Source organism: Chroicocephalus ridibundus, chromosome Z (genome assembly GCF_963924245.1).
Source record: "Chroicocephalus ridibundus chromosome Z, bChrRid1.1, whole genome shotgun sequence".
In the NCBI taxonomy this organism is placed as follows: domain Eukaryota; kingdom Metazoa; phylum Chordata; class Aves; order Charadriiformes; family Laridae; genus Chroicocephalus; species Chroicocephalus ridibundus.
In genome coordinates this window covers 60,183,942-60,211,915 of record NC_086316.1, presented here as the reverse complement: position 1 = coordinate 60,211,915, position 27,974 = coordinate 60,183,942, and the positions used below count along the sequence as shown (strand labels likewise).

General features: G+C 40.3%; 2 protein-coding genes across 5 annotated transcripts in view; one reads left to right on the top strand and one right to left on the bottom strand.

The window, feature by feature from the left end:
- IQGAP2 (IQ motif containing GTPase activating protein 2) overlaps nucleotides 1-27,974 on the bottom strand; it is a 128,114-nt gene that overhangs the window by 27,581 nt on the left and 72,559 nt on the right. Inside the window, exons 6-16 of one of the 4 annotated variants that reach the window (XM_063319879.1) lie at nucleotides 26,291-26,358; nucleotides 25,809-25,922; nucleotides 21,680-21,858; nucleotides 20,930-21,017; nucleotides 20,232-20,395; nucleotides 19,615-19,702; nucleotides 17,000-17,163; nucleotides 16,286-16,446; nucleotides 14,043-14,167; nucleotides 11,732-11,895; nucleotides 3,236-3,326 (exon numbers count right to left, since the gene is read on the bottom strand). In XM_063319879.1, coding sequence (XP_063175949.1) covers nucleotides 3,236-3,326; nucleotides 11,732-11,895; nucleotides 14,043-14,167; nucleotides 16,286-16,446; nucleotides 17,000-17,163; nucleotides 19,615-19,702; nucleotides 20,232-20,395; nucleotides 20,930-21,017; nucleotides 21,680-21,858; nucleotides 25,809-25,922; nucleotides 26,291-26,358 — 1,406 coding nt within the window. The remainder of the gene's footprint in view (nucleotides 1-3,235; nucleotides 3,327-11,731; nucleotides 11,896-14,042; nucleotides 14,168-16,285; nucleotides 16,447-16,999; nucleotides 17,164-19,614; nucleotides 19,703-20,231; nucleotides 20,396-20,929; nucleotides 21,018-21,679; nucleotides 21,859-25,808; nucleotides 25,923-26,290; nucleotides 26,359-27,974) is intronic. The other 3 variants (XM_063319880.1, XM_063319881.1, XM_063319882.1) reach the window with 3 other exon arrangements.
- F2RL2 (coagulation factor II thrombin receptor like 2) lies at nucleotides 4,832-9,380 on the top strand. The gene is made up of 2 exons (XM_063319883.1): nucleotides 4,832-5,523; nucleotides 7,169-9,380. The coding sequence occupies exons 1-2, from the start codon at nucleotides 5,466-5,468 to the stop codon at nucleotides 8,254-8,256; spliced, it is 1,146 nt and encodes a 381-aa protein (XP_063175953.1). The 5' UTR covers nucleotides 4,832-5,465; the 3' UTR covers nucleotides 8,257-9,380.

The following is a 27,974-nucleotide window of genomic DNA, read 5'->3' as shown; positions in this document are numbered from 1 at the left end:
CTAGCTGAGAAGCAAAGTGAACGCATACCACCACACCACCACCACCACCTGGGTTTCTACCAGAGACCATCCTGCTACTTTTCTCTGCTTTGAAACAGACGTCTGCCAAGCATGCACGTGCTCACCATGATACTGGAGATGACTTTGTACCACAGCTGTGGTACCGCGATGCCCAGATAATCCAGCCTCAGCAGCGAGGAAGCAGGAAAAAACTGTGACACCACATATTACCAGCTTGCTACTGCTGGCTCTGAGGGCTCAGCCCTACTCATACACAGTCTCATGTGCCTTGTCAACTCTGGTGACCAGTATTTGAATGCTCTTCTTCCTCCTTTTCATCCTATAGTTACAGGTGCTGGAAGCCTTTGTTATAAAGACAAAAGACCATACAACCTAGCTAAGCGATATTTCTGTAGCCAACCCCTGCTGCTTAGCTTTTTCCTCATTTTTCAATTAATTATGCATTTACTTACTTTTGAAGGAAAATGTAAAAAAAAAAAATGTTCAGTAGGGAAAAAAACCCAACAATTCAACAGAAATTATTCCTTTCCATTGGAGTGCTAGCAATTAACGCTGTGACTGTTGCTCTAAAGAAAGGCCATGTGGACCCTGTAAAATTACAAGCTAAATGAAGCTTAGCCATTCCCAGCTGCAGGAGAGCTGTGGGCTCCAGTTTGCTCCTGCAGCAGTTGGGATGCCAGGACCAGAAAAACACTGTGGAGGGCTCTTTTCCGCACCCATCCTCCCTTCAAACAGCTATCATATACAAAGATGCAGCTGTCCGGTGTGATAAGCCTGAACTCTCAACAGGGCCAAAGATCAGCTTTTTCCTACACCATGGACTCTCTCATGATAAAGACAGACTCTTCCTGTGCAAGACGAAGTTCGGTATTGGTGTCTATTCCCAAAGGCTGTACAGCTGATATTCGGCCAATCTCATTTTGTCTTCCACTTAGATAAGGAGTACGATGGTTGAGCTGATTCAAGAAGTGAAGCAAGGTGATGCAAACAACACAGCAAACACCACAAAGAATTAGAAAGCTCACCAGCATTTACTGAACATGTCTTCCTAAATGAAGATACGAGATACCGAGTCCTTTACTGACAAGGAAGAATATTTGTAAAAGTCTTCTAAAATTTTAATACTGTAGTATTTAGTATGTATATAAGGCATAAAAATTAGTTTAGAAGGGATTAGCTGTTTCAGTACAGTTGTCAGTACTTTCTCTTATTTTACTGATTATTTTATTACCATTGCTGTAGCTATCTCAAAAATACATTTTGTTCTGACAGAAAAATAAATATTTCACTGTCTTGCAGAAGTTTTGGAGTGGGACATGGGGATTTGTTTGCTTTGCAAAAATCGCATCTCTGAGATAGATCAAAATGAAAGTTAATTTCCAAGTTGTGATCAAGCTGAACTTTAAGTTTAGACTACGTGAACACAACATGCTAACTTCCTGAGGCAGGAAGTGTTTGTTTTAGGAAATATCAGGTTCTGTGCCGTGGGGAAATTTTAAATGTCAGTTTTTAGCTGCAAAACCTTAGAGCTATTCTGAAGAATGTGTTGTGCTGACACTGCTTCCTTTCAACCCAGAGGGCAAAGTACAGGAGATTAGTAGTTATTTCCGCAAGTGACTTGTTCAAACAGTTCTACTGATCATATTTGATTGTGAAAAGCTCAGCATTTACTACAAACACAGTTTATATGAAAAGATTTTGCTACAACAACTAGCTAGTAGATGGAGCAGTGGCCTATCATTAGCAACATTGTATGGTACTGGTATATGGATAATGCTGTGCTGTTTTCTGCAGACCATTGATGAGATATAAGCATTCTTAATGCTTTTACACCAGTGAACACAAATGAGGATTTTTTTCAAGTCACTTTTTAGCTTTAACTTACATCTGTTTATAAGCTATGCATTTACTTCCCTTCTCTGTGCTCAGATGTTTCCTCATGCCTCTGGGTGTCATCAATGGGAAGCTGCTTTTGTCCACAAAAGAAGGTATCAGCACCCCTAAGTACAAGAGCTCAGCTGGGACAATGTGGATGTGTCTGACCCCCATCTCAGAAAACATAAGCCAGGTGCTTTTCACTATAGATGCACAACTTACACACTTCAAGTGTCTTCAGTGTGTCTGACTGGTGACATTAAGACTATATTCATTGATTAAATAAGTTCTAAAGTAACAGTGACGCTAAATGCAGTATTTCTGTAGCAGGATAAGGCGATTTTGTAAAAGCTAGCTGTGTTTGTTTTCCTCCACCCACAACTTCCCAAGCACTAGCTACTGACACAGGCTGCCTATAAGCAAACAGGCTGCTGCACCGCACTAACCAACACTGAATGCAGCGCTGCAGGAATCCACCGACTTCAGCAGTTGTATTCACAAGTTCTTAGGGTGCAAAAGGAGGCGACACTGACTCACCCAAAGCCAAGTCAAGCAGAAGGTGAACTACTACCCAGTGCCAAGCTAACACCCTTGGCTGGTCTGTGCTGGCCCCAGGCAGGACCAGGTAGGGACGCCACCATGCTTCTCCAGTGCGCCCCATACACCCAGCCACACTTGCTTCTACATTCCTTGCCAAAGTTCATTGTGTGTTACAGATATTTCTCTAAAATTATTGTATTCAATCCGAGTTTTGACAGAAGGTGTTGAGTGCATTTGGTACACAATGCTCTGACAGGGTAAGCCTCAGCATTTTTCCTACAGTTTTCCTCGTCTTCCACGCACTTCTCCAAAAAGCCGGAGTGTTCTTTTTTACACTACTTTTAAAGTTAATATGTTCCTAATTTTTCTTTGTTAGCACTCAACAGAAGGCATTATAATGAAATAGGAATAGACAAAACTGTAAACGTATAAGAATTTTCTCTTACAACATGCATCAAGATTTTAGTCTTCTATAAGCAAAATAAGCTCCTAAAGAGTATATCCCTTCTCATTCACATATCTTTCTGTTTCACCAGCTATGTCAAGATACACTGACACCAGAAATCTTGGTCGTGATGCTAACCTTATATAACCAAATCCACTAAATCATTAGTCAAGCCTTAAGGACTACCACTTTAGATAAAACCAACACCACACCTGGAGATCTAAGCCACCCTAATTTCAGTAGGGCAAAGAACATGCATTTATTTCTTTCCTGAAGTGGAAAAAACAAATCACCAATTTCAGTTTTTCAAGACTGAGAAAAACAAGAGCAATGCAGATGCAGGTTAATGCTTACAGATCGCCGCTTCTTTTATGTTGTTATTGGCATCACTGATTCCTTGTTGTATTTCATCCAGCCACAGAAGCGCTGATTCATCTTGGGATTCCTGGAAAAAGGATAGAGAAAAGCCTTGAAAAAATTGAGTTATAACAAAAGTTGTCTGAACATACCGTCAGAACTACAACATACAATCTCCTGTCACGAAGCCCTTGGACACTGAAAAGAATTTGGCTGATTAAAATCAGCAATAAAACATGTCCATATTCTATTTAATGACTTGACTAAACACCTGTTCAAATACAAAGTTCTGAAAGTTTTCATGTATAGAAGACACCATCCTGCTAAAGATCAATAAAACTTTTGAGCTAACCTAGAAACATTTTCATTTCCATGAGGTAATCTGAGTGTCAAATAAAATCACACGTTATCAGGCAGCTGTGTGGTAATGCATAAAGACCACAAAGAGGAAGACTTCAGGAAGTTGGCTTTCTTTCAGAATCCCTTATTTGGAAGGGATCCACATGTACACCTGGGTACACATTACTCAGAAAATAGCAACGAATACTGACATAGAAATACAGCTCAGGTTTAGTAATCGTGACTTTGCTCAGGTGGCAAACGTTTCAGGAATTAAGTAGCAGAGCAGGTCTCACTCTTCCTACAGGTTAACAGTGCATGGCATTAAACCCAAGTTAAAATAGAAGGGGAAGGGAAGTGGGCTCAGCATCCCCATTAACGAACCCTTCTCTGGCTGCCCAAATTCACAGGTGAACCAACTCTTCTATTCAGAGAAAACAGAGTTTCAAAATCTAATCCAGTAGGTGGGGGAACAAAATTCATTCTGAAGAGGAAATAGGAGTGCCAGGTCTAAAACAGACTAATGATGAGAGAAACTGGAATGTAGTGATGTGATAAAGATCTAGGAGTATATACACACAAATATTACAGCGCAAAAAAAAACTCAACACAGAAACTCGCTCAAGCTAAAACAGTACAGACAAAGAGCCAGTTTCGCAATGAATAGCCCTGGTTTTGCACCCAAATCTGGGCCAAAAATCCAATAAATCTGTTATCCACAGAAATTGCAGAGAGAAAACAGGGTAAAAAACCCCTCAAGACAGACTCTTCAGTTTGCATCATATACGTAAACAAGGTAGCAGAATATCTAAATAAAATCAAGTAGTGCCAGGCAATCACAGGACAGTGAACACACACCACAAGCTTTTCTAACACGGAAGTTAGAGTTAACACTTGAAAGAGTGTACACTAAATTCTCAAACTACAGCTGACAATCTTGAGAAGAGGATTGAGAAACTGAAAAGAATTCCTTATCTGGTGTCCAGCTTTTAGACACTAACTACAAGAACAGATGCAAATACCGCTCTGGAGCCAAGTACAGCTTATGCTGAGCCTTGCTGCTAGCTTGGAAGGCAGACCAATACTTGGGGCTAGTTTTGTCTGCTGAAGCAAGCCATTGTTATTTGGCATTCAAGGGAGGAAAAAAAAGAAAAAAAAAAAAAAAGGCAGGCAGAGAAAAAGGAAGGGATCAACAAAACAGCAGATGAAAATAGGGGAAAGGTTTTAGAGGCTGCAGGCTGTGGAGGGGTGGGAACTGTCTGAGCAGAGCCAGCAGCCGGATCGAAGGAGCACAGACGGCTAACAGCGCATAGGGAAGTAGAAGGCAAAGCAGAGCATGGTTTTCTTAAGGCATGTTTGTATCCGTGGCTTGCTTTCACCTTTGCATTTGCTAAACCCAGATCACCACACTCATCTCCAAGCCTGGCTTCACCCTTGAGAAGGGGACAGAGTTCACCAACTTGGCATTTTGGGCTGTGGATGAGACCCTTGAGGATTTACTAAACACAGTCTTTGATTTTTCCAGAAAACACCTTTTTACCCCAAATATCTGTAGGTACAAATTCCAGTAGAACCCCCTACATCAGCTTCAGGCTCATGGTAAATTAGGAGTTAAACTGCTGCTGTAAAGCAATTTTATCTCTGTGTTGGGCAGAGGCTGAAACTGAGTCATGTGTGCATATTTGGATACGTCACACCCTCTTGCTGTAGTAGACAAAGAACAAACTAGCTCCTTGCCATAAACCTCATGCCTACAGGATGCTTCTGGAGGACAGATCAATCATTCTTTAGTCCCTTACAGAGGGGAAAAAAACCACCCACAAAACACCTCTTGAGATGAACTAGAACAGCGTCATTTTTTTTGGCTAGCTGGATTTCACGTACTACAATGAAGATACTGGTTTTCACTGGACTCCTCTCTCTTACCTCCAGTCTTTTCACAACAGGTGAGTCCTCCTTTATGTATTTACTCCATATTTTAGTAAATAACATAGTCTTTTTGATAATGTTGGAGCTTTGCCAGCCTTAATTGAGTTGTACATGCATCATTACAGAAAACTATACTCCAGGAAGTCTCACTTAAGGCAGATTTTTATTCTTCCATTTCAGTGACACCTTACGCGTCCCCAGTCACTTTCTATGAAGAATTTTATTTACGGGATCTTTCTGTGTTTACTGAAGATGAATCTTCTCTCTAGTATTTCTGTAACAATATGATAATCTTAAACCTGTAGAGTCTTGTTTTTTCTGCTTTAAAACGTTCAACAGAATTACTTCACAGATGGTGCTATTAGAAGGAAATGCTCAGATAACTATTGTGACAAAAATAACCAAAGGAAATGATCAAATAAGGCCATGTTTTCCCCCTCACTAGAATTAAAGTTGTTTTCAAACCAAACTCATTTCCAGAAGCTATTTTACGTATACACAATACATATATGCACATGCATGCACATATATGTCTTTAAAAGAGTGACTAAAATTCATTATCTGGATTAACCACCCAGAAAATTACTAAAAGGGATTTCAAAACATTCCACCATAAATCTGGCAGTGAGCACTGACAAAACTGTTTTCCGTATTTAATTCCAGTTTGGAAGGGTAAAAGAAAACCCCACAGGTTTTCATCTGAATTTCAGTTTGCCTCTGGATTCCAGCTTCAGGATTCATGCTCTAAGCTTTAGTCTAAGTCTTTTTGCATTAAAGAAAGCTTAGAAAATTTTTAAATGACAAAGTTAGTTACACAGATTTTAGAAAGTATTTTGAACACATTTGTGCTTCATCTGGAAATCTCTACATTCTCTACTAAAGACTGAGGAAAAGGCATTAATAAAAGTAGCATCATTGGCTTTGCCTGAATGCTAACAGTATTTACTCACTGTAAAGTTTCCTTCTGCATCAAAAGTTTTATTCACCTAGCAATAAATTTGATCTAATATCAGCCCAAGCATTTGTTTTCAATTCTCAATAACTGCGCTTCTTCATGTATGAGAAGCTGAAAAGATCTGTTTTGCTTTAGTCAGAAGCTGAAGAATAACACTAATTTGATATAGGACACCAAAAAGTTGAGAGTTATTTCAATTTTGTAATTTGAAAGTTTCAGCCTGTGTTAGGCAAGACAGCACCTTTTGCATCTTTTACAGTCATGCATTTCATCCATGAAGTGACAAGGATAGAACTTCTGTTTGCTTTGGAAATTTTGATCAAGCCTAGACCAAGGCTGCTGCTTATAAAGTGAATTGCCATTGCCAACATTGCTGCTACAGGGAAAAGCCCTCTACAGGTGATAAACGTTACACCAGTGTCTGATATTTTTTGCAAATGATTACTGAAAACATTCAAAATGCAGAAAGATCAGCTTAACACTAAGTTCATGCTATATTGTCAAGGTTGTGTGTGAGATGACAAATAAAGTGGGAGTACCTTCGATATGAACACCCAAAGCAAAGGAGAATGCCACCAAATCTTTTAAGCATATATTTCTTTTCACATGGAGATGTTTACCTTTCTCCATACTTGAAGGCGAGTTATATTGCTAATCCAGTAGTTTGCCCTTTTTAACAATTAATTTTTTTTAATTTTTTTTTTAAGCTTCAGAATTTTCACTGAATGGGTCTGCAATTAAAACCGTGTCTCTTATCAAGACTTTCCGTGGAATTTCAGCAAGAGATTATGATTACATCCCCCCTTATGCTATCGAAGGGGAGACAACGACCATCCACATCAGAGAACACAAATGCTCTTCAAAAAAGTCGAATGACTCCACTTTAACGGAAGTGAACAACACCACGCTGAAGTACCTGACCAGTTCTCTGAGCTCCAAGCTAATACCCGCCGTCTACCTCAGTGCTGTTTTATTGGGTGTACCGTCTAATGCCATCATTTTGTGGATGCTGCTCTTCAGGATCCGGTCTGTGTGCACTGCTATCCTCTACACAAACTTGGCAGTTTCAGATCTGCTCTTCTGCATCATGCTGCCCTTCAAAATAGCATACCACATGAACGGGAACAACTGGATTTTTGGGGAAATGATGTGCCGAACTACCACTGCAGTCTTTTACGGCAACATGTACTGCTCCATTCTGCTGCTCATGTGCATCAGTGTAAGCCGGTACGTGGCCATCGTTCACCCCTTCACCTACAAGAGCCTGCCAAAACGTGCCTATGCCATTGCGGTCTGCGCTACGGTGTGGACCATCGTCTTCTTGTACATGCTCCCGCTTTGCATAATGCAGCAAAGCTATTACGTAAAACAGCTGGACATTTATACCTGCCATGATGTGCATAACGCCTGCGAAACGATATCTTCCTTCCAGTTCTACTACTATGTCTCTTTAGCTGTCTTTGGGTTTTTAATACCTCTTGCAACTATTGTTTTCTGCTATGTCTCAATTATACGAACACTCAAGACTCATGAATGGTTCTGGTACGTTAAAGTCAGTCTTTTGATTCTTACCATCTTTGCTATTTGCTTTGTGCCAAGCAATATTATCCTTATTATCCATCACATCAACTACTACTATTACAACACTGATGGGTTGTATTCTTTTTATCTAATTGCTTTATGCCTTAGTAGCTTAAACAGTTGTCTTGACCCTTTTCTTTATTTTCTGATGTCGAAAATTAGAAGCCAATCCAATATTTATCTAACAATGGTTAAAATATCCAGGGAAAAATGAATTTAGTTCTGTATTTATATTATTTGAATTATGATTTTGTATAGTATTAACCCAGGCAGCAACAAAACTCAGGTGCCACAATTAAACTTAAAAAATTAAAAAGTGTTAAAAAACACAATCTCAGTAAAATTTACTTTCTTCTACACACCACACAAGGAACGTCTTCAGAAATACACTTCTCCAGCTCTATAATTTTATCATGCATATTGCAACATCTGGTGTACCCCATTCAGGGAAGTGGCTCTGCACCTCCATTTCCTTCTGAGAAGATCACTTTCATGGCCATGGAGAAGAAACCGAAATATCAGTCACTACAGCCTCTGAACACCAGAAGAGGAATCAATATCAGAACAGCACTTTTAGGCCCATTCATGATTTCCAAATACTTCAAATTAGCTCGCAGCCCACAATCACTGCAGGAACAGTGATGTGAAAACAAGTTTTTGGTCGAGTGGAAATGGGGATCAACTAAAAGCACTTTCTACATGCTCAGGAGCTGTCGAGCTTTGCAGAAGTTCCCTGTCATATAGGCAAGAGCAAATACTGCCCTGGATGTTGGGAATAAAGAGCCTGAATCCCCATAGATTCAAGGGGCAGTAAATCTACAGCCGGAGACACGGAGCCTGACACTTCCAAGGCAGCATCTCCTGTGAGGCTGCTTAACCAGATTTGCACTAGGGACTTGTTCTTCCACTTTGTCAGCGCCTGCACTCCTCTAGCCCATGAGGATTGCTGGGAGGTAACCCTTATCAGTGTGAATCCAGGCATGTATTATTCTTGCTTGGTAAGCAAAACAGGGAAGCTATTTTGTAGTATTCTCTATTTCCACATCCTTACAGGAAATACCTACACAGTGTTACAAATACTGAAGCTAGTTATGATGGATTGTCCATGTTAATAAAGCAAAGGGTCAGCTTTTATGTTTACAGAAACTCAAAAGCTACGTATGTACTGAGTATAAGTTGCTACAAAATTAGCTCAGTGGTTGGCGCTTGTATTTGTAACTGCAGCATGTAAGACAGCAATGAGAAAAAAATGTATTACATCAGTTGGATAATAGTATTGTAAAAAAACTTTACTTAAATAAAATCATTTGCACTGGAAAACGTCTTCAAGGAATTTAAGTTAGTTTTGATCATGCCATTCCCTCAGCATGCACAAGAACAGATTTCAAAGATAACTTTAAAGTAATCCAGATGTTATACAGCTATTGTAAATATAAAAATCGTGAAACTAACTCTAAAGCCCGTGTGCCTATCACTCAAAAAATAAAATAACACAGGAACAATTTCAGAGTTTGGCACATCTGTTTAACCTTTCAGGTATGAACAAGCACTCCCTGAACACAGGGTTTCTCTTCACTGGAACCTGAACACACTTGCTTTGAAATGGCCTTGAGAATTGTTAGAAGCTGTGGTTTAAGATTACCAGAATAAATAAATTCCAGGTTTGCATTTTCAATTTCAAGCAAGCAACAAGTAGGTGTGATCTGAGATTAAGACCTGTAACGGGTACTGGGAGATTCGGGTGCAGACTACTTCCCCAAAGCCGCCGTGGCTACAGGGACGTGACAGCAGGCTGGTTAGAACAAGCGAGCAGGTTTGACCCATATGTTTTTCCAGACGCTGGGGAGCACAGGAAGTTCACAGGCAGACCTATCTGATCCTTGTAAATCAAATACTTCCTTTTACTACGCCTCACTCTTAAAACATGCTAAGTACAATTAAAGGCAGATCTGCTTTATAAACAGGGCTGAAAAAGAGTAGGGAATAGACAGACTTTAGACATTGCACTACCTTTTCAATTCAGTTTGGTTTTTTTTTTTTTTTAAAGGAAATTTCAATCTAAATCATATCCTTACTAAAGAATGGTGATGTCTGGGCTATTGACCAGCATAGAGATTAAGTCAGATTAATGCATCTGCGAATTTCTTTTAGGAGCACATACAGTACAGTGTCTTGCTCTCCTCCTAAACAGGAACAATGCTTCTGTTTACAGAGGAGATGTTATAAGTTGTTGTCAAAGGACTGCATAAACAAAATAGCTCAGGAGAGAAAAGCCAGCGGAAGTCGCTAGGAACATCACAAGTTCTTGAACAAGAAGATTTCAAAGAGATTGCATGATCTTTGTTCCAAAACTTGGAGACACCCATTTGTTTCCTATTAGTGCATTCACACGGGGACAGGAGTAGGCACTAGGTTTGTGTCTGGGGATCACGGTGGCAGCCAGCAGGAGTGGGCCAGGACAGGGCTGCGGTCTGCAGGCAGGTGGGCACCTGTAGGATGTCGGTCTCTGCCTTGGGGACATCCCGGCTCGCTACACATGCGCAAAGTATCTGGCATGTTCTGGGCCAGCACTGTGTGGCCACCACCTGCACAGACACCCTTTGCATGCAGATAACAAGCCCGGCCCTTCCAGGACAGGTAAAGTAGTCACAGCATGCACTACACCCCCCCCCAGGCACACACGGCAAGGAAGGATGCTTTTCAGTATCCAGGGCTCAGTGAAACAAGCCCTTTTACCAAGCAAGAAATCCAGATGTACAAACGCCTTTCGAAGCCTCTGACAGTGGATTGTGGAAACACACTGTTTCACAGCAGGTACCACAGGTGAGGTGGAAAGGTAGCTAGCTGGAAGATGTTTCTACAAGCCAAAGTTCAGGGACTTTCTCCAGCTGACCATATTGTTTTAGGAACACGTTATGTGAATTTTAAGCATCTTTTCCAAACACTGGACGTTTTAAGTGCTATGCTGGTAGCTTTAGCTAATCTTGTGTTCAGTCACACCCTGCAAGCTGTTAGGCTCATCTTTGTTTATGCTTCCCTGAGCTGTGATGGTAACCACAGCACTGCTTTTGGGGAAGCAGATAGCAATGTCCTGCTGAGACAGATTTAAACTGAAGGCACATACAAGACGGCCAGTATGTTGTTGCATGGTAAAGTCATAACAGAAATACGTACACAACTCCACTATTACACCACACCAGACTTCAGCGACTGAGACTCCTCAAAGTACTTCCCAAAGGTTTGCTAAGGAGCACCATGACTCCTTTAGCATGACTATGACTTCCTTCTGGCAAAAACCTCAGTTCCTGCCTATATTGTAACTGCCTGCCTGACACAGACTAGTAACTAGATCCTTGCAGAAATTCATCACTTTGTCAGGACTGCTGCTGCCCATGTTTTGTAATAGCTGCAGTAACCTAATAGAATTAAAAATAAGCAAGGTTACATCAAGTCGTTAGTGACACGCATGCAGAATATGGCTTATTATTAATACACTGAGCATTAATCCCTTCTGCCAGTCAGAATAAGTTGTAGTGGAAAAATTATTAGTGCCAGTTTGTTGCCATTGGCTTATTTACCATCCTGTTGGCACAGCTAATCCAAACATTGGGGGAACAGGATAGGGACTTGGGTAAGTAAAAAGAATCGGCATTTAGGTTCTGACAAACAGCAACAGTCAAAGGTCTAACCTTGCATTTCTGTGCTTTGGCGTGGTGCAGAACATCCTGATAATGCCTTGCATTCACTGGTCTCACATCTTGCAGGTTGGCTGTAGGCAACAGTAGGGTTTCTAGAGTTTTCTCAGGATTTCCTTGGTCAATTGCTTCGTTAATGTGGCCAATTGCAATGACTCCTATGAAACGGAAAAGTTAAAGATGTAGTTATCAAAGAAATATGCAACCTATCCAATATGAGGTACAAACAAAGCAGTAACATGAAGAACAGAAAAATCAAGTAACAAGAAGCAGAGGCAGCAACAGGAGCTGATTTAAAATTATTTTTGCTCAAATATTCATGTGAAGCTATTAAGTTATACAGTTTTCCTTTCTGCCACAGTTATTGATATATTGGAATCTACCTGTTCATAAAAAAATCAAATTTGTCATTGCTGCAAAAGGGAAAACAGACTTCCCTACTTTCAGGGCAGGTGTATCTACATGAAGCTTATGGGAAGTTTGGGTGTCACATCTAAATATGTTCACCTTCATCTTGGCTCACAGTTCTGAAAGACATACTTTCAGGTGATTTCAGACCATAGTACTTCAAACCTTGATTTGGACAACTAGTTATATACTGACCTCCCACAAACAGCATTACATAGTAACTTAACTTCATTTCTTTAAATTTCACCTTAAATAAACCAATCTGATAATGTTGACCTTAAGAAAAATCACTTGATTTTTCAGACCAATGGCACTCAGGACTTCAGTCAGCAAGTAACATGGCCTAGTGTATCTAATAAAACTAACCCATTTTCTTCAGATTGGTCCCAACATTTTAAAAATCAATTTCTTTCCAGCCTCAAACAGTGGTGAAATGCACCACTTGGAGTACTTTCTACCTAAAGCCAGCCTAGAAGGGCTTCCTTATCACCTGTGAGGGATGGCATCCCTGCTGGTAGCGAATCCTCTCTCACCAAGTCTCTCCCAGACCCACCACAGCCTAGCTGGCAGGGTCACAGATCCATGCCCTCATAAGGCTTTGTGAATGAGCATTTTTTCCTGGGGTGCTACCAAAGAGGAACCACGCAGACATACGGGCTTACTTATGGAAACAGGGGCCACCCTTCATCCTCTCCTCTCTGTTCCAAATAGCCATCCCTGGGCAGAGGTCTGTGCCACTGAAACCAAGTGCAGCTATTTCAGTACTAAAGACTGACACTCCTAGTGTTAGACAACCTTTCTTAAGGCCCGTTTCAAGTCCCAGTGACTGCAGAGATTCAGACAAAAAGGTGATCATGTCAGTCAAATGAGCTGCTCAGCATCCCACCCTGCCTGAGGGCATGCTTTGCCAGCAAGCCACGAGGGTCCATGGCAGCCACTTGGCTAGATTTAGGAAGCAATAATCCAGTCAGTTTTAGTATTTCTGTAACATAAACTTTCTCTAACCAGTATAAAACAGCAGCATGCACGATGACACTGATGGCAGTGTGGGAAGGGCACACGCACCATGCATCAGTGCCACCCTGGAAACAGCCTGCGCCCTACACAAAGGCTCTCAAACTACACTCCAGACTGCTTCCCAAATGGCCAGCAGTCTGAAAGCTGCCCTCTCTTTCCCTGGCTCCAGCAAATCAGGCATAACATAACTTGGTAGCCTCAAATTTTAGTAAAAAAATAAGTAATAAAAATAATAAAAGTCATACTTTTATATCCAGTGGAAAACCTCCATTCTTTAGCATTTTTGAAGCCCAAATGACCAGCTACCACATTTAATATAACAACACCCTTTTAGGGCAATCCATTTACATTAGAAAAATTGGGCATAAGAAGCTACTCTCAGATAGGAAATCAAGTTACCTAAAAGGAGAGCTGGACAGACAACTGCAGTGCATAACTACTTACCAACTCCCTTGTGAAAAACAGGGTCTCAGAAATCATTTAACATTAAAAAAAAAAAACGAAACAAACAAACCACAAAACACTTTTCCACAGGACACTACCTGTAATTTTTTCCCCTATCCCACAACACGCTCTGCTTACAATTTCCGCAAAATCCCCAAAGCAAGACCATCCGGTGCAAATACGGAAAGCCACTGCCAAGTGGGCAGACCCATGACATTTGTAACACTGCAGAAGGCAGGCACCCTATGATAGCTTTCATCCAGTGAAAACATAACCAGGAATACTTCAAGGATATTTAAAGATCAACAGGTGTTTGAAATTATTTAATGCTCTTCTCTCTTGAAGAGTGGCTGTACAAGGCCATTCAGCACAGAAATTTACGTACTAAGGACTAGACTACCATCTCTGTGGGCGATGTAGAGGAAGAATTACTTACTTTCATTTTCTTCTTGAATTTGCATATTAACCATGTCAATGCAGTTCTGGATATCATTCCAGCTTAAATAATCTTGGCCTTGAGATGAAGCCTCTGACTTAATAGACAATAGTGTATCAGCATAACTACAAGAAGATATAAAATACATAAGTGTATTTCATATACAAGATAAACTGACACAAAGAATTAGTCAGATGTATCATCCATCATTTAGTGCCTAGTATTTTTTTCAGTTAATGAACTTCAGACAAACTTATGTCTTGCCAAAAATTAGAGCGACATGCAAGCTGCCTTGCTGGTTCTATGCATGCATTCCAGGATCTGAAAAGAATGACCCTGTACACTAATTCAGAGCACTTCTCTTGGCAATTCAGGCTTATGGCAGTACATATACTGGACATACACTTTTCTGTATGGCACTACAGATAAGTTTGGGAGAAACTATGGTCAGCTTCTTGCTACACTAATTCAAGGACCAGAAATTCTGCCCTAGCACCAGGTAGCAGCACCTCCTGCTACCTCCATGCAGAGGATGTTGGCCCATGGGCAGATGATGCTCCTCTCCCCACAACTCAAAGTCCTCTAAGCACAGGCTTTGTAGCCTGTGTCAACCCTTCTTAGAAGGATGGCAGATCAAGTTAAGTTGGAAACCTTCACAGCAGTGAAAACTCACGTATATATAAGTTAAATAATTCTCATATTCCTGAATCAAGGATACAACTGCTGCAATATGTCAGATAAAACACCTGTCTTCTATTTCCAGCAGAAGCCTGAGAAATTAATGGTTGCCAGAAAAAAAAATGTTGCAGAGAATCATAATTTCCTGCTCTGATTTGCCCTTCCAGGAACCAGCAGCCTGTATTTAAGGGCTTCCTGACCTCGAGGCTGCGTATCACTAATAGTTGCAAACAATGCTGGGCTCTATCCACAAATCCACTCTAATTTGAAATCTTATATTCTTGAGGAATGAATCCCACCTATTTAACTGTTTTGTGAGATGGCAGCTCCTCACATAAATTTTAAACTTGATATTTTGTAGTGTCTAATCTTTTCTTGCTCCAATTCTCATAAGAAAATAAAAACTAAAGTTATAAGAAAAGCTAGCAAATTCCTTCCCCACAACATACACACTTTTGCAGACCTATGTCATATTTCCCCTAAATTTTATCTTCTAAGAAACACATTCTTAACAAGTTCATCTCTTCTGATAGAAAGCCATTGAACACCATCTCCCTCAGTGAACTTTTTCTAGCTCTACGTATTGCTTCGGGTATTGTGCAATCAAAGCTTCCTGCAGTATTCAACATATGGGTAGCAGCACCAATGTACATAATGGCATTCTGTTCCCTCTAACCAAAACACTGGCCTCTTATTCCTACCTGACCACCCTCCTTCCAGCTTTGAGACACTTATAGCAAGGGTCGCTCTCAAATTCGTGTGCCCTGGCAGCCTGGTGAAGATCTTCAGCCACTGCTGTCCCTTTTGCCTAGTAACGCCTTCCAGCAGCACATGAAGGTTTCCACCAACCACGATTCACAGGCAAGAACCAGCCCATGCCCCCACGCTCTCCGCCACCATGCTGGGGGTCAGGTCTCTCACAAATCGTAGTGTTGCCCGATATTTTTTGCAGGTACACAGAAAAGCGCAGAGGTCACAGCCATGTGCTGCTACAAGTCAGGCACGTGGCTGTGCAAGCAGCTGGCAGCTGAACGAAGGCTATAATTTAGTGTTGCACATGCGCCACAGCGTTGTACTCCGCTTTTTAGCAAGAAGGGCTGTGCTATATCCTTCAGACCTTTGCAATTCTCAAGCTAAAAAGGGGTCAGTCGTGGTTTAAGGGGCCTCCTGGACCTTAAGGCATTAAACACTACCTCGTTCCAAAGTTCTTCTTTCAGTGTTGCAGAGAGGTTACTGATTAACAGCTTCCAGCTACAGTTGGTTCATGCTTTAGTGTCTGCAAAAATTCTTGCAGATCTTAATGTTTGCTTTCCGAGGTTATTTTCCCTGCACCTCACACGTCCTCTGCCCTGAAACGTCTGATGCTGTGTGATTGCTTATACTTAGATACACAACTAGTTCAGCAATTGTCACATTATCCCTTATTAACTTGTAACACAGATGTTTATCTTCCAATGCTTTCAACTTCTTAGCCACAACACAGGACAGCCCACCTAATAAAATGCCTACTTATCCTTTAGCAGAAGTTGCCAAGTCTCATCCAGACAAGACAAAGGAACCTTTACCGTTGAAAGCTTTCTTCTTCCAGATTATTGAAGCCAATGCATGGGTTACTGAGATGATTCTTTATCATTAGGATGTCCTTATTTTCCAAGGCCTGGTTTAGCAACACAACAGCTGACAACATTTCTACTGCAATAGACAGTTCATCATGTGCCAGGTAGTTCTGTAGGACAATAACGTACCGCAGTCAGGAAACTAAATAAGCAGTGTAACGATTTTGAGTTACACAGTCTAGATACTATCAAGGAGATGGACTTGATTTAAAATGCCTGGCAAATTTCCTAGTCACAGGCATATCAGATTAACACAACACCGGTGGTAGCGATTACTGGGTTTGCTACCAGTTTGCTACCAGATATCCCTTCAGCTTTTCCTTCTTTCGCCCCACAGTCCCATCTATTCTTTTTTTACCCTCAAAGCAGGGGATTCCTTTTCTACACAATACATAGAACAGAGTTAGTCCTCATTGAGAGCATGCAACAATTAAAAAACGTCAGTTGGTTTGTTGTAACACAAGAGCTCAGCCAGAGCAAAGTGTGTCAAGGAACAAGTTCTGTGATTCAATATTGCCTATTCAACCAAAACCGTTCATGCAATAGGTAACGCTATGGCAAGGGAATTAAGTCTGATTTAACACAACAACATGCTATGTTTGTGCTCTTCCGTGGTTCGACTGCGAAACATCAGTGAGGAAGTTGTAAGCTTTTCACTCTTACCACAGCATTCTGTTGTTGGAGGTTGAACAGCTCAGTCTGATAGACAGCAGCAGCAAATGAGTGAACAACAGGCAGCTGCGCCTCCGGTTTCATCAGTGCAACCAGTGTTTTACTAGGGTCACAGTTACGAATTGCAGTATTGATATTGTCAACTGCTATAAGTTCTGGAGAACAGCAGGGAAAGAAAATCCTATTAATTTTCGTATGCCATTTGCTCTTTATGCCACGTAGATGACAATTAGGTTATTCCAAAGAATATAATTTGCTGTCATTAAAGAAAAAAACATTTGGGTGAGATTTTTCAAGACACAACTGATGAATGTTGCAAAACCAGTGTCTGTTCAAAGGTATGCAGAAAATAATTTTCCGGACTTTTAGATATTAGAGACTGCTTATTGTACCTATAACCCAAATCATGGAGCTGACCTCATCCTAGCACAGAGAAGAACCTAACATCCCTCTGGGGTTTGCTTGCAGCACATACTGCTGGGTATTGTCAGATCCAGTGCCTCAGTCTTGCTTCACCCCAAACACTCCTTTCCTTCTGCACCATGTTTCCTTCCTCTCCTCCTCCTTTTGGCAGGACTTAACTCAGCTAACTAGAAACAAGCCTGTCCTGAAACACTAATGATGTTTTTATTGTCTGTTTCAGGAGGCCTGGTAGAAATTCGCGAAATATGTTGGGGGGTTGGGATTTTCAGTAGCTGAGCTGGTGGAAAACCACATGCTACATCTTCTACGGCCTCCTCTGCATGCTACCTGTTGGTTTGTCTAACAGTGTGGGTGAACAGTCCTCACAAGCACTGCCATTTAGAAATGTCAGCTTCTCTACAGCTCAAATTTCACATTAAATTCAAATAAAATAACACTCCTCCACCACTGAGGAGTATGCATGTAAACCCTTTGTAAACAACTTGCTTGTTTTGCTTTTTGCTGAACAGACTTCAGCAGAGGTTTGAACCCAGCAGAAAAGTGCTGAAAAACACTTCCCACTTGGGCAGCTGCAGAAACCTTACAACACCCCTTAGCTTAGTCACAGCCACTGTAATTGCACACCTGGAAGAGCCAACTCTGAAGAAACCCAGGCCAGGACGCACCCAGGAACACGTTGTACAAGGGACCGCTCTGGTCTTGCGCAAAGGGAAACAACCTTGAAGGTTAGAGAGCATGTGGCAGAGTAAAGAATGACAATTACATAAATGTAACTTCCATCAGCAAAATAACCCCTGTCTCCTCCACCTTATCTTATAGCTTTTCTGTATACAATTATCCAGGGAATATTTTCAGTCACCACTAACTGCTCAAATCTGTACAAAACTGCTTGTACAGCAGATACCATCCACAGTTCACGTATGCAGAAACACTCAGATCTTACTGTACAACACATAGACTTTGAAAACCTTTCTAAGTAACCAGGCCCACCTAAATAACCCCATCACCTCTCATTTCAATTGCTCTGAAGCGTGGTCATATGGGGCCACGTTGTTCTTGAGGGTTCTCTCTATTAGCTATTCCTGAGGTTAGAAAAAGGAAAGGCTCTCAAAGCTGTGGCATGCATACTTTTTCAAAGAAAAGAGCGAAGAGAAAAAGGGCCCACAAATGGACTAGACTAGCTCTGTAGTCAATAACCAAGCTACTGGTTTCTAATTTAGGAACTGAGCATGCAACTTGCAAAACACACTCTACTTTGTTCACATTCCAATAACAAAACCCACTATTTTTAACTTTTCAAACCAAACACAAGAAATAAGTTGCTCTCCAGATTGTTGTTACTGCTTTTCATACATCACATCTTTCCTCCTCATTTCCTTTACCAAGGAGAAACTCTTTCAGAGAAAGTACTGCTCACCATGCCTAACCAATCTAAAATAGGCTAATATTTGAGGCAAGTCAAACTTATCTTCGGACTTCAGCGCACCTCACAGTACAGCCTTTAAGTCACATTCCAAAAGCAGACAGCCTGGGTTCAAAGCACTGGAAATAATACCAGAGACAAGACAGCCACTAAGCCATGCCCAGATGTAGCATGAAATGGCAGCAGTTTAACAAAAGCTGAACTTCCTCGCAAAGAAGATTCCAGTCAAAAGCAGCAATACATGCACTGCAAATTTAGATCCCCCTTAACTATATTTTCTATAATGTGTCTTGTGACCTTCTTGGCAGACTAAGAACAGGTTAGATTTAGATACATGTGTCTAAAAGTAAGAGTAATTTTCCTCTGTGGTGGGACTGCAAAATATTCTTCCATGTGATCATTAAATTTTAATTCTACAAGGATGGTCATCGCTCCCAAGTGAGGATTAATACTGCGTTGATAAATATTTGTTCAAGCCACCAAGCCATGCATTGTCTTCAGTTTTAGCCAGCGTGTTTACCTGTGCCTCAAGCTATTAAACGAAAAAAAATATACCTCAGATAAGAGTATATCCAATGCAGCACAGATTGATGACTTGGCAATTGTGACGATGAGAAGAACAGTTACCAAAATAAAATGCAATGCATATGGTTTCCATTTGAGAAACCTTGTTTACATGCAAGTAATGGTGTATTCAATTAATCAGCTTAACATAATTAAACGGTGGTGGTAAAAAATGAGTATTAAAACAGTTACTCACTAAGCTTGTGAGCCTCAGCTTCCGCATTGGCAACACTAACTTCTTTCTGTATTTCACTTTTGTCGAGCATATTTGGAACCCCTGCTATCTAACAGATCAGAAAAAAAGATTTAATTATGCTTTTAAGTTTGATGGGAGATAAGGGATAAAACCCCTTGATGGGATGCTAGGATTTGATTGTGCTATCCCCTGTGCATCAAATACAATGTCACAGTAAACACAGCATTAATCTTTCCCTGTGATCTTCATTTTACTCGAAATGATGGATTTTATCCTTAAATCCCAATTGATTCTTTCATTTGCTGTTAATGATTCAGTATTACATTTTGTTATACTCAAGTTATAGTTAATTTGCAAAGCAAACATAGTATTAGGAGCTGCATGCTATAACTCAAATTTTCTTCTTGGATCTTAGTAACCACTTACAAGAGCATCATTCCTTTTAGAGCAAATGCAGCTACTTTGGTGTCAATTAATACATCAATTATTCTAAAACTTTTATAAAACTGTTCTGTAAGTGATGCTGAAAGCAGAGTAAAGGCAATTTCTCTCTGGATTAAATTCAGCTAAAAAAAAAAAATGCAAACTGATGCATAGTACCTGTTCCATTCAATTACCTGCATTTTCTGTTCTTTAGAATCACACAATTGCAATAGGTACCATGAGGAATTTTGCGGCAGAACTTCAAGTAGGCTCAGAGCAGGACGGTTCAAACCTGCCATCAGTGCCACTTCATCTTGCCGGTCAATAGCCTCATTCACTTGGACTAAAGCTATGTGAACTGAAATGAAAACAATGCTTATGAACAGCAAATACGCTTTTGTGAAAAAAAGTCCATTGCTGTCAGCACCTCACTTTTTGTAAAAGCCAGCTAGGGTGGCAATCGTTATCCAGAAGAGGATTACCTATTTCAAGACCAAAACCTACAAAGGGAGTCTCTGGCTCCAAGCCAGCGCGAGTGGGAGCAGTTCAACCACAGCTAACTGGAAGATTATGAATGAATTTTGGGTCTATATAGAAGAGGGGGTCAAAATTTACAGTATTCTGCACACAAAAGAAACTCAAACATAAGGAAACAGAGCAGGCAATAAATGATTTGATTCTGAACTGAGGAACGCTTACAGCAAAAACCACGAACACAGACATTAGCCCCACAAAAGATTAGTAGAGAAGGAGTAGCAAGAAAAAAAAAACGTTGTAGACAAACATTAGCTATTTTTGTATAAGTTTTCACGGAAATATTTGTTTCGTTCAGCTGGAATTTGGGACATCACATCTTATGTAGACACTGCAATAAGGATCCAGAATGGCTTACTGTTTATCTTATTGATATTGCCTTGAATCTCAGTTTGTGTCAGCAGCTCCTCGTAGACATCTCTCTCTTCTTCAGAGATTGTGCCATTCTAGGAAAACAAAGTTATTGCTAGTACACACAAAAACTTTACAGAGAGAAAAACTGTTAGTGGGAGTCATTAAAACTTCATCAGCTGAAATACTTGCTGGATGTATTTGTAAAGGAATTTGTTGACCACATGAACTAAAGATATTAGTACTTTGTGGCAACTGCCTGAGTGATATTTAAAGCATTTTCTGCTTCCTGTAGAATAGTCATGTAAATATACCATAGCATTTTTCAACTACGAAAAGCATTATCTGTCATGTAAAAAACAAAGCAAATAAGTTCACATTAAAGATCTGTGGCTGCTTATACTTAATACTCAAAAAAGGTATCACTCTTTTTGCAACTTTTTAAACAGAAAATTTGTTTTTTCTAAAGCAGTTGATAGAGGAAACCCAATATTTATTCTTTTTTATTCTTTTCCGTTATTTTATCCTTTGGTCAAAGTTAAGCTACATCATACTCATAGTAATCACATTCTTATAAAATTGGCTGTCAGCTTGTTGCATTACCATTATTTATCTTATGTATCTTAAAAGTGTTTTTCTTCCTAATTGCACTAATTTTCAAAATGAATTTAAGTTAATTTTTAAAACAGTAATACTGCAGCATGAAAAACAACATGAAGGAACACGTACATTAGGAGTGCTAGTAAAATACCACTACCTTAAGTCTTGCATTTGATTCTTTTCTCCGTTTAGCTTCAAAGAGTTCATTCTGATAGTCCTGTGCAAGTTCTTCATCCACGTTTAGCAACATTGCGTTTGGGTTCCTCAGAGTTGCAATGGTTTGCTCAGCTATTCCCTTCTCAATAGCTTCGTTAATTGCTATTACTGCCGCATGCACTAAAATTAAAAGCACAATCCTAAATTTCAGGAAGCAAAACATATTCAAAACTGTCACTGTTTCTTCTGATTTAATTGAAATGAGTGTTTGATATATGTAGAACAATTAAAATGCTCCCTTTCAAATATCCCCCTCCTAACGTTTCCCCTAGACTGCAGCAACAAAAGCCCTCAATGTTTGCTTGAAAGTGGCACATTGCTGTCTCTTCCATGTTCGCCTTTCTCCCACCTGGGGCTTACTATTTTACTGACGGAAAATAAAGCATGAGTTGCATTTTGTTGTTCAAGTCCTGTGTCATTTAGAAGGCAATTATATGCAGGAACTGAAAGAATTTTTGGTAGTTTTTCTCTTAAAGCTGCTTTTGTGTCCATAAAGATAGGAGACACATGAAAGTATTGTCTAAACTAACTGTATCTGGAAGATGCAACACAAGAATACGGAAATTCAAACTCCATGAAACCTGTCCCCCAGAAACCATAGTTAAGACTCCCCAAGCAGGGTGCAGCCCTGCACACCACATCTAAGCCTGCCTGGGATGAAATGGCTCCTTTCCTAACTGAGGATCTCCATGAGCAGCTGGGGAACCACAGAGCCAGTGATGTAATGGTCCTTACTTCTGTCATCTGCAAAGCCACAGGACAGCAAACTTCAAAGCGGGGGAGAAGAACACCGGAAGAGCCTTGCAGCATTCCCAAAATGTTATTGCACAGGAAAAGGGGGAAAAGTACCATAGGACTACAGTAATTGACCAGCTGAAGCGTTAAACCTTTCCTTTGAGAAAATAAGAAAACTTCAACTACTAAACAAATGCTTGACTTTAAGAGTCAGAAATGCTCTTCTTTTTCCACTCAGCAAATTTACATGAATAGACAAAATCAAAACCACTTGCAGCTGAATTAGGTATAAAGTAATGGCTAACACCCATCCCAGGTATTCCCTGCACACATTTGGCCCCAAGATCAGTCTAGATGAAGGACTTTCACTAGAGCTACAGTTTATCTGGACCTTCATGCCACAGAGACCCCAATGATTGTCTGGTGGCATATTCATCTCAAAGGTTTTACAGATATTACTATGTAAAATGTGATTCCGCATAAAAGTTTATCTAGATCTTACGCCAAAGGAGGAACACAGCACCTCCCCATTTATCACCATAGCAGCTTGTCTAGGATCTGCTTTCATGCCACCAATGAAATGTGTGAGGCAAGACACAAATGCCATCTTTCCTTATTCTGTCAGTATTTACTTGCTGCATGGCGTTGCTAAACTGGAGAAAAGCATTCAGTAAAAAGCCCTTTTTTGGATTAACTGAGGGTCTATGTGTCTCAGTTTAGAGCCTTCGGTTTCTTTCAGTATACGAAGGAAATGAAAAATGGTTGTCAACAGTTAGGAAATTTGAGTTTTTAGAAAAACACAAAGGGATATACAAAATAGGAAAGTGGAATAGAAGAGCAGGCAAAACATGGGCAAATAGAGCATGAAGTGTCACTATACATTCTCAGAGAGGGAAGTTACTGAAACAACTTGTTTAGCCACTGTTGAATAATCCATTGCTTAACATTAAATTCATGTAGAAAGTTGTTCTGAAATGGTTTCACTCTAGCTTCAGCACAGCATCAGATGGGAAACACAGGCAGCTGGCATGGTGGAGGAGAAGCAAGCAGAGAGGAACACTGGTTCTTTTGACATTGAACTTTATGAACTGGGGAAGTTCAGATTGGACATTAGGAAAAAGTTCTTCACAGACAGGATGTTCAGTCACTGGAACAAGCTCCCCAGGGAAGTGGTCACAGCATCAAGCCTGTCAGTTCAAGGAGCGTCTGGACGACACTCTTAGTCCTATGGTTTAGTTTTAGGTCACCCTGTGAGGAGCAGGGGAGTAGGACTCAGTGATCCTTATGGGTCCCTTCTAACTTGAGATTCTACAATCCTATGAAGATCCAGATCAATGTGAGTGGCCTAAGAAAAGACTGCCATTCTTAGACACACATACCACCCCCACATCCTTATATAACAAAATACATAGGAAGGATGTAATCTCTTCCACAGTTGTGGAAGAGGCCTCACTGACATAAGCAGAGCTAGCAAAAAAAGTAGTTAAAACATAGGTTCAAGGTTAGAAGGGATGTGAACAGGTATTGGGTGAATGTTGTGAACTCATCTACCATGAGAATCAGCGAGAAGCCTGACTGGACTTGAAAGAGTAGTCTAGAGGCATGGAAAAACAGCAAGGGTTACTTGCCAAATAAGCTCTCTTTGAAAGCACTTAAGCTTGCTCTTTGCACGCCGATTCCTACTATTGCTGACAGCACAGCAGCAGTCATCAGCAGTTGTTTTACTTCATATCTCCTTTTGCTTACTCCGTTTCGCAAGCAGGGTGGTAGACCCTTTCCTCTGGCAGGATCTCCATGTCCAGCCTCACTGGTGTGTGAGGGTTCCCATAGCAGATGTTTCCTGTTCTGGGGCAGGGCATGTTATCTACAGCACACTCCTTGCCCAAAGGGACAGAACTAGCATCAGGAAACCCTGCTTTTCTATGGAAGACTGAAAAAACTTCAGAAGTTAAAGGAAAACCTACACACACTATAAACAGCTTTCAGAGAAGGAAGCTGCAGCCCTTTCATCCTCAGGGAAGGAAGGAAGCTCCCTGGAAAAGTGCTTGGTAGTCACTAAATCTCTGAAAACTTGCTAAAAAAAGGAGACTAACTCCACTTCCAAAGGCAGTATTTTAAGAGCTAGCTAAGCTATAGCAGGCTCAAAAAAAAAAAAGATACAACACAGAAATGGCAAAACAACATGAGGAAGTGTTTAAGTCAAGGTCTGGAAATTTCAGCATGCTAAGCAACATCGTGAATCAGCTTGTTTCAATTACGCTACTTTGCAAGGTTTAACAAAGTTGCAATGGAATTTCATTATAATGCAGCCTTTATTCCTCCCACCTCCCGGTGTACCGTCTGCAGTAGTGTTGCTGGTTTGTGTCAATGACCTACTGTGCCATTGAACATGCTCAAACCAGCCCTTCTGATTTTCGGTTTGCCCTTCTGAAAAAGGCTAGGATTTTGAACAAAATAGCTAGAGCTCAAGCGTGGATTTAAGTGGACAAACTTCATTTAATCTCATTTAAGTTAAAGCTTTTTTTTTATTTTTTAAAATTATTTTTATTATTGTTTATTTTTAAAGTATATCTCTTCATTCCACAACAAACAAACAAACTGAATCAGAGAAAAAAAACCCCCAGATTTACAGATGGATAGGCTCAGGCAGCAAAAAGCATTTAATTTTGGTTTTGAGTGGAAGCTGCTCAAGACAGCCTCAAAAGAACCATAACTGTGCATCAATCCCCCTAGAAGGAAAGCTTATTTCAGGTGCACCAGCAGGATGTGCCCTTCAAGCAGGGTTCTACCATGCTGTGGGTCACACCAGCGGTCAGACAGATCGAAAGCTGCCCACGGAGGTGGTTGCACCACCATACATGAGAAAGTTGTCAATCTGGAACAGTGCCTTGTCCTCACAGGAACCTGAGTGGGTGTTTGAGGAAAACTGCAGGAGCCCAAAAGAGGAAGGAGGCTCAGCGAAGACACCTTGTTCCCATGGCCATCTCCATTGTAACCCCTATGTGTGCAGAGGCACATGCAGAGCTCCATTTGCCATTCTAGAGGAGCACTAGCTACCAAAACATTAAACCCATTAAAAAGATTGTAAGAAATCTTTGTTTCTAGTAGCACTTCCCATGGGAAGTGCTATCCCCAATGGGGATGCTCAAAAATGCAGACTGAAAAATTACAAGAGGCCTTGTACCAATGACGCAGTGTGATAGCTAGTGAAAACTTGCTCGCTTTTCCCCTTATTTATTAAGAGGTGGCAAACTAGGTGAATTAAAACACAGAAGGTATTTTATTAGCATTCTATCAAATTATCTAGTAGAAAACAGAACAAGAGCCACACTTACATGCAGCTTCATCCACTGATAATTCACTGGCCAGAATCCCACCAATTTTACTAAAAGATGGCATTTGTATACCATACTTCTCTAGTTCCTTTCGCATGTTGCTGATTTCTTCCTCTGTTCATATAAAAAAAAAAGAAATATTATCAGAACAAAAGCATAAGATTTTTATTATGAATCACCATACCTACAAATAGGAGTGCAGTGTTTTTGAAACCACCCTGTAAAGCCAGGGCTTCTTAGCAGTTTTTCCTCCTCATTTTGAAGGAATCTAAGATACGAAAAGTATTCATGCAAATTCACTCCCTCCTGTCCTTCAGGGACTGACATTCATTAAAAATAGCAGCCTCCCACCTATTTAATTAGGATGTGCTCAGAGCAACCTTGCAGGAGGAGAAAGACCATAATAGAAAATATGTACAATGCTAGCAGATTTACTGGGTGAAGAAACCATCTAACATATGATTAGATAAGCAGTTTATTACCTGTGAAGTCTACTTTTCCCAGTAGGTCCTGGATCTGTGGTGCTAATCCTAGTTTGAAGAGATATAAACTGTAAAGAAGAAAATTAGAATTTAAGGTCTTGCATGTAGTTGAGGTGTTCGCTTTCTGTAGAAGAGAAAAGAAATTAAGCTTTGTCCTTTAACCCTTGACTTTCATGAGCTGATGCAGAATAAATTAACCCTACAGGGTTTTTTTTATGCTGTATTTTTAAGTCTTGCGGAAAGAGAAGTCTTTTTTGACTTGATGTTTCAAAGAAGCATCTCTAAGAGGGAGGCACTGTCGGTGTATCTCAGACCACAGGGGATGTGCAAACAAGTAGCAAGCCTTAATATAAGACACGTAAAGAAATTCAAAAGCTAGTATTGTGAATGCACTTTAGTACAGCTTGTATCTTTGGATCTATTTACTGCTTTGCCTTGCGTTATGACCTCCCTGTAATTAATAGCTGAAGGTGCACAAATCACTGACACCCTTCTTCCTAGGTGTAAAGGAGCAAGGACCTGTAAGTCCATCCAAGCCTGTCTCAAATATATTTGTGTCATTAACTATTTAGCTTTTGGAAAATGAAGAAAGCTCAATTTAAAATGGTACCCAGGAACTGATATTTTTGTTTCAATATGGCATGAAAAATATCTATACTCATTGTTCCTAGACACTGGAGTACATCCATGTTTTCTCAACATCTTCCAAACACAATGCCTGTATTTATCTACAAAATACTGGTGTTTCTATAATTTATTGCTGAAATTCAATAAACTAGTGAGTTTTGCAAGCAGGGATCAAAAAGATTTTTAAAACAAGACTCAAAAAAAGCATTTGCCCAAAAGTATTATTTTGCACCTCTTTTTTAAATTAATTCACCCCAACTTCATGCAGTGCAAATGTGTATTGTGGTTTGTTTTTCTTTTTGTTTCTAGAGGGGCACATTTCCCTTTTGTGTAGGTTTAGGGTTTTTTTTGTTTGTTTTGTGGATTTTTTTCTTTGTTTGGGTTTTGTTTTTCTTTTTTAATCATTAGTGAATTATAGGATGAGATTTCAAAGCAAGTATATGTAGCTGTCACATTTATTTCAGAGAAATCACTGATTCACAGAATCAGTGTTTCGCCTTCCATGCTACCACAGCCACTCTCCTCTGCCCTGTCACAAGCTGAAAGGAGACACCAGCACATCTCATGTAAGTTGACCCTGTTTTGACTGCTGCAGCCCCTCAAAGTCATTGCTGCTGCCATTCTTGCCTTTTAAAGCAGTCTTAAACACATGTTCCTGTAGCAAGAAAAAATCCACATGACTATTACCCTGATTTGCCTAACAGTCTTTCCTTGTGGGCTTTTAAAGAGATTTTGCTCTAAATTTGAGACAGGAACACAGTCCTGGCTGAAGTGCTGGGTGTCAAACAAATAGTTATGGAGATCAGCAGCATCATGGGCCTATGCTGGCTTTTCAGGGCGTCACCACAATAAAAAGACAGAGGAAGAAAAAGTGGTATGAACATTAGAGGCTCATATTTTTGCTGTTCAGCATTTCCAGGAGGATGTTGAGCCATGTGCCTTACTTTCAATGCTCCTTTGTTTGGATAAACTTATTAACCACCAGGTGGTGCTGAAAATGTGCTTCGAGTCTTGCAGAGACACTTCTACTTTGTATTTAGGTATAATTTCACTTGAA